This window comes from Belonocnema kinseyi, chromosome 5, assembly GCF_010883055.1.
Source record: "Belonocnema kinseyi isolate 2016_QV_RU_SX_M_011 chromosome 5, B_treatae_v1, whole genome shotgun sequence".
Lineage (NCBI taxonomy): Eukaryota > Metazoa > Arthropoda > Insecta > Hymenoptera > Cynipidae > Belonocnema > Belonocnema kinseyi.
The window spans coordinates 21329382-21336689 of record NC_046661.1 but is presented as its reverse complement, the minus strand read 5'-3'; the positions used below and the strand labels follow the sequence as shown (position 1 = coordinate 21336689).

The window sequence follows — 7308 nt, the reverse complement described above, 5'->3', positions numbered from 1 at the left end:
TTTTCTAAAGTGTTAAGTATTGTATTTGAAAATTTGAACAATAAAAACATGAATATATAAAAATAGCATAAAAAAAGCTAGAAACAGACAGATGAAAAACAATTTTTTTTAAAAGGGTGCAAAGAATTATTTGCGAAATGAAATAATTCATTGACTGCCTACATACCTGAAGTCAAAATGAGAAGTCTCAGAAGTCTGCGCTTAAAAAAGTATATTGAGCTTTCTAATTTATCTATACTCCACTTTAGCCCTTTTCTCGGGTGGGTGAAGGGTGTATTGAAAATTAAATCAACAAAGTAAGATCAACTTTGTCAGTTTGCGGCGTTGAAGGTGAAAGAAGTTAAAACTACGGTTTTTAATATTTTCACCTTACATTGAATAACGCTAACGTTTAAAGAAGTTGGAACTGACGACGAAAATTCGACTCGGGACGGTTTTAGAAAGGGTCATTCTACGCAACACATGATGCTCAAGCTTACCGAAGCTGTTAGCCTAAATTTGAATCGAAGAAAACATACCAGAGCTGCTTTCCTCAATGTAGAACAAACTTTTGATAGTGTCTGGCACGTAGGATTACTCAGAAAACTGATAAATTACAATTTCCCAAGAGGGCTCATCCTCTTTATAAACTCTTATCTTTCTAACAGAAAATTCTTAGTCAAAATAGGCCAGACACTCTCAAAAGAAAAACCCATCCGAGCGAGTGTGCCCCAAGGCAGCATTCTAGGTCCGGTATTCTTTATTATCTACGTGAACGACATCCCTGAGGTCCCCGAAGATACAATTGGATTATATGCAGACGACACTGCACTATTTACTTCTTCTTGGTCAGTCCCGAAAATCTTAAAATTACTTAACAAAGCTGTTGAGATCATTGGGGCATGGGCTCAGCTTTGGAGAATAAAAATTAATGTAACAAAATCAGAGTCAATTCTTTTTTCAGTCAGAAGGCCTGCTAAAATAGATCCACCACAAAATGTTTAACGAACCAATTGAATGGAAAAATTCAGTAAAATACCTAGGGGGTAAACTTCACAAACATCTTAACTGGAAAGAGCATATACAGGAAACTAAGGGAAAAGCTCTCAGGGTCATTTCACGCCTCAATCCTATCATTAACAGGCATTCGAGTCTAAAACCTGATTATGGAATTCTAATATACAAAATGTTTATCTGACCAATCATTACTTATGCATCTACAATATGGGGAGGCGCGTCAAAAAGTAATATTAATCACATTCAGATAATTCAAAATAAGTTTCTCAGACGTCTCACAAAAACTCCTAGATATACTAAGAACTCTGTCCTTCGCAGAGAATATCAACTCCCATACATTTCAGAGTATACTAGTAGTCTTGCGCGCGCCTATTTATCTTTTGATGAAAATGAATAAACCAAAAGCCTACCCGAGTCGAAGTTTCGTCGTCAGTTTCAACTTCTTTGAGTGTAAGCGTTATTCAATGTAAGGTGAAAATATTGAAAACCGTAATTTCGACTTCTTTCACCTTCAACGCCGCAAACTGACAAAGTTGATCTTACTGATTTAACCTTCATTTCAACTTCAAACTATGTTGTCCCATTTTACCTTCTCTTTCAACGTAATGATTGTTTTCATGAGAGCTACTCAGTTGCAATAAATTTCATTTTCAACACCATTCACCCACCCGAGAAAAGGGTGAAAGTGAAGTAGATAAATTAGAAAGCTCAATATACTTTTTTAAGTGCAGGCTTCTAATTTTGACTTCAGATTTGTGAGCACTCAATGAATTAACTATGAATAGAAAAAATAATAAGTACAAATCGAAAAAAAATTTCGAATAAAACTTACGTATTTTTTCATGGAGAATCTGAATCTGCAATGAAAAATATATGTTTCCATTTTAGATATCAAAGTTACCCCGCTCACACCCTCAGGAAGAGGTATGAAGGATAAAATATCGTGGTGTCACTTTTCCGTTCAAAAATAAAAATGTTGTACTACGGACATTTTTTTGTTGAATACGTTTATTTAAAAGTATACCGATGTCTGAAGATTAAAAAAAAAAACAAATTTGCAGTAAAAAGTGGGAATTTCAGTAAAAATAAAAATAATATAAGAATAACGCACGACATTCATAATTAATTTTTGTATTATTCCGTTCATATATGTACACTTAATTTTCAAGTACAGCAAATCAGAGGTACGTTGGAAAGGAATCGCTTACTCAACTTCTTTACTGTTTACAGGGTATGCTAGGTACAATTGCTCATCAATACTAATTGAAATGCAAACACTTTGCAATTGAGAAACGTCTACAGCTGAAACAACTTCAGTCAAACGACATTTACGTAAATGATTAACCCGCACTTCATTATTTTGTCTTCCGCGAGCTACGAAATATTCATCTGTGCCAATCTGGCCAATGATTGCAAAATGTCTGCTTTGGCATTCACAAAATTGTAGCAAACATTGACAAGGTACACTTATTTTGATTAGACAATGGATTTACCCAAAATTTTCCAAACCACCATCATCCATATATTTGACAATACATGACTTCGTAGCCAGTCTTCTAGGGTACATCTCAGCCACATACAACTGACTGTTTTTTAATAAACGCAGGTATCGCCAAACCCAGCCTTCCACCAATACATTGGAATTTCTCAACGCGTTTCGAATCATTATAGGTATTTCTTCTACGAGTTTGTAGTGACCTACACTATAACAATGAGGACCTAAACGCTCTTTGATTTTTAATTGCTTTTTTTCACTGCTACAAGTATGGGATTTTAGCATTTGAGTTTCTATATGCCACGTTCCACGTACGAGTCGAAAAAATAAACCATTTAAATTTTCATATTGCATGCAAGAAAAAGTCCACAAGGGGCCTAAAACTCGAATGCAGTGAAGTAAATGTATAAGCTGATGAATATTGATCGAACAAAAAATTTTCCCATACTTTTCTTCAAACTGTCATACAAATTTGCATAGTAAATCTTCAGAGATGTCAATCATTTGCTGATGAATGTTTTCAGAGTCAAGTATTGAAATAGCGGTTACAAGTAAAACGTAATTTTCAAAGTAGCCTATTCTCATTATGCCTTCAAGAACTGGTACTGAGTAATAATAGAACCATAGCTTCAGTTCTGATGCTTTCCAATGCAGGAGTTCTTCGACTGAACGTGGCATACGATGCACGAATTTTGGAGGTTTTATTCCATTCAACCTTCTAATAATAACGTCAATAAATGCTGACAACGAAAATGCATAATTTCTGTATTTTGAGTGAAACCAAAGCGTTAATAATTTTTTTTACGATGCCGCCATCTACACTATGCATCTTGTCAATCCCTATTTCTCTCATAAAATCGGGCATTATTCTAGAAAAAGCATTCGGGCCCTTAATTCCCATAACAGGATTATCGGAAGTTGCATTATCACCATAAGTAATACACTCTTCGGTTGTTCTCATTCGCGGATTTTCCACATAAGGATAAACGCGAACCGAACCCCGGGGATCGAGTGGAAGTTGTTCTCCAGTACAATGACAAGTAGGGCATCCGTTTTCACTATTGAATTGAACAAAATTCAAAAATTGAGCCTTGGCTGGTAGATCGCATGCACCTCTTAAAAGTACACCCCGAACAGTTATTGTATGATTTATATTTGGCAATTCAATTTGAATACCTCGATGAAAAATGTTTTCGAATTGTTGACGAAATTTATAAACAAAATAATTAGCATTTGGCTTCTTATTGCCAAACCATAGTCCTGCAAGAATAGTTTTTTTTTTAAATCTTATTTCATAGGGAAATTCATTGATTGTCAAATACAAAGGCCAAAAGCCAACTTTGGACGATTTGAATATTGGAACTCCATCAGTGTACCAACTAAAAGAGATGTTCTTTACATTTAATAAGAATCCATTTTTCATCTAAGTTTCATATAATGTACCATCGTAAATATCACTAATTACTCCCGGTGGATTAACAGGTCTCTCGAATCGCCATTGTAAACTAGTATAAAAATCGCGTCTTTGAAACATATCTATCAATTGAGTATCGAATGGAAGTTCCGAAAAATACGAATTTTTTTCACGTGGGCATGAAGGACACATATCGTCAACACCAGTTAATGGTCTAATACATATGGAGCAGTAGAAATGCTTACGCATTTGTGTTTCTTTGATAGAAAAATATTTTTGAAATTTATATAAACTATTGTGTATCAAATTTTCTTGCAAGCAATGGAAATTGATGACGGTGATGATGTCTGCGAGGCATGAGTAATCTACGTTGTAAAAAATAAAGATTGCCAAAATTAATAACATGCTTTCACCCACAGTAATAGTAGCGCCACGGTACAAAGGTCGATTATCGCCAAACTGTTGATGTGCATCGTTATCATCTGGCCTTCGTTGATTTTCTTGAGCATCACCGTTATTTTCAGCCGGTTCTTCAGCCATTTCTTCGAAAATATCATAGTCTTCATCCAGTGGAAAACGGTGCATGTGATCCGCATTGTCATCATATTGGTTATCCACTCCCCAGTTGTTGAATTCGGCTGCATTTTCTTCGTCGAAATTGTTTTCTTCATAAGGCTGCAGATTTCTAGCCTCGATAATATTTTGATGATCATAAAAGGGATGATTATAATCATCCCTTTAATAATTATTAACGACATCATTGACATCACGTGATCCATCCATTTTTACATCGCGATGCCCTATATTTTCTTCATTATTGGCGCTTTTCGGTCTTTCATTCGCGCCGAAAGTATGATCTTGAACAGGTTGAAAAGCTGGTCCTGGGATGATTCTGCGAAAAACTACACATAATAAATATTTATTTGACTTAGATGTATTGAAATTTACATATTGGAAATTGAGTAAGTATTAATCCAAGAAAGCATATCATTTCGTATATCATAAGTGTGTTCGTTATATGTATTGAGTAATTTTCAGAATTTCCATACGTAAATTTTCTGCATAATGAAATTTAAATGATTCAGAAATTATTCTGGGAATTTAAATGATGGAAAAATGTACAAGATTTATAAAAAACTGATTGATCGAAATAGAACTAATTTGAAGAAACATCCTAAAAACAGTTGAAATTTGTTTTCAAGACAGTCAATGTTTAGTGTTATCAATTACAATAATTGATTTTATAGAATAAGTTTTCTCTCATTTCTACGTAATTTAAAAATTGATTTAATTCCTTCGGCTGAAAATTTATTTTTAAAAATACATGGATTAATAAGAATACGTTAAAAGAATCATGTTAAAAAATGTTCAAGAACTACATTTTTAAGTTCCCTGGCGGACCAAAGGAACCGAATGGAGCTACTAAAAAGTACCCGTAAAGACCCCATTGGGTCCCCATTCAATTTCTTTTTTTAAAAATTCAAAAAAAAAAAAAGAAACAGAAAAATCAACTTTTAAATTGTTGAAATTCGGATTCTACGTTAAAATTCCCTATAGAAGGTCACGGAATAATGGCAATAGTTTTTTTACAACAATAAAAAGTCTTAAAAAATATAAGACGTATAACGCCCGTTGAGTACTACACTTCAAACGCATCATCTGTAAGTAGCAGTCAACAGGCGGTATAGACCTATTTTTTTTTAACTTTTTACCGCTGCAAAAAAAAGTATTGCGATTACTCCGTGAGTTTACAATAGAAAATTTAACGTAGAATCCGAATTTAAACAGTTTAAAAGTTGACCTTGCTCCTTTTTTTAGTTCTTTAAAAAGAAACAGAATAGGGTCTTTACGGGTACTTTGTAGAGGCTCTATTCGGTTCCTTCGGTCTGCCAGGGTTCGTAGAATTGCTCCACAAATGTGCTCTGTAATAAAGACAATACTTAAAAAAAAATTTCAAAATTCATAAACATTCACAGAAATGCTAAAATATACCCTAATTATTAAAACAATCTGATAAAAATTCCTGAAACTAATCAATGTCTTTAATAATTCTACAACCAAACAATTTTATGAAAATATCTGTCTTGAAAGTTTGTATACTTTATAAAAGAATTCAAAGAATATATTCTTACTAAATTGTTCAAAACTCTGAAATTTTATAAAATATTTACGTATTGAAAACTTTCAACTGAAACGATCTTAAAATCTAATTTCATTGACAACTTCACCCTTTACAACACTTGCAAGCTTCTGATGTAATATTTACTTATTTATATAAAATAATTACTAACCGTTCATTGAGGTTAGGTTCGTTGGTCCTGTCAAGGTAGTTTTTATGTTCTTGAAGCACTTGACGCTTTCTTTGTGGGCCAAGATCATCAAATGCCTTTCGAGACATTTTTTCAAAAAAGCGCTAAATTTTACTCCTTTTTGTGTTATAATTTTCACGAGTCCCGTAATATACGCACCATTAATCAAGAAGTATATTTTATTTTCGTCACACCATGCCTATGCGCAGACGCTATTTTAAAAAATTGAGCGAGGAAATACGAATGATTCAGACACTTTCTATTAAAATGTCATCGTGTTAAAAAATCAATAAAGAACGTTGATAATATCTAATTTAAAAAATTGTCAAAGATTTTAATGGAGGATTGCAAAATCAAGAAAACAACATTCACGACATTGTAAAATTTTCAAATTGAAAAATTCACGAATAAAATAATTTCCGAACTTTAAAAATTAGGAATTTGAAATAATAATCAAGTTTGTTTATCCATTGTATTCAATTAAAAACATTCTAAATGCATAAATTAGTAAGAATAATTTAAATAACAAAGAATTATTACATTAAAAATTAAATAACATGTTATTTTTTATGTACCGAATATTCATTTTACTTTCTCACCTAATGCTCATGATATATTAAAAATCATCCACGTACCACTTTAAATGATTAACATAGAATTATTTTTAATTATTAATAATAATTAGAAATATTTTTTTTCAATATTTAAAATAAGCGCGCGAACGGCAGCCAATAAAGCGCCATATGAATCGCATGCGCAGTAGTGCAGAGTGTACGTTTTCGGAGCACTGCCTGGATAGGGTGACAATTTCGGAAAATACGCAATCGTAGCTTATATATATAGCTTATATAGCTTATAATATACTATATATATGTATATATATATATATATATATATACATATTCCCGTTAACAGTTAATTTATTTAATATATATATATTAAACAAATTTTTCTCCAAACATTTTTTTTTACAATTTTGTTCCAAACAATTTTTTTCCAACAGGGTTTTTTTTAACAATTCTTTTTTACAGTTTTTTTTGTAACCTTGTTTTCATTTTTTTGTGACGCCTATTGTAACTAATTTTCCTTTGTGT

The 7308-nt window shown here is 32.5% G+C and overlaps 1 protein-coding gene across 3 annotated transcripts; it reads right to left on the bottom strand.

The window, feature by feature from the left end:
- Positions 1 to 2159: 2159 nt before the first annotated feature.
- On the bottom strand, positions 2160 to 6351 carry LOC117173044. 3 transcript variants are annotated; one of them, XM_033361412.1, is made up of 2 exons: positions 6197 to 6351; positions 2160 to 4797 (listed from the first exon to the last, which is right to left on the bottom strand). In XM_033361412.1, exon 2 carries the CDS (start codon positions 3912 to 3914, stop codon positions 3222 to 3224), a length of 693 nt encoding a protein of 230 aa, XP_033217303.1. In that variant the 5' UTR covers positions 3915 to 4797; positions 6197 to 6351; the 3' UTR covers positions 2160 to 3221. All 3 variants share the same exon structure in this region, with proteins under 3 accessions (XP_033217303.1, XP_033217304.1, XP_033217305.1).
- Positions 6352 to 7308: the final 957 nt, after the last annotated feature.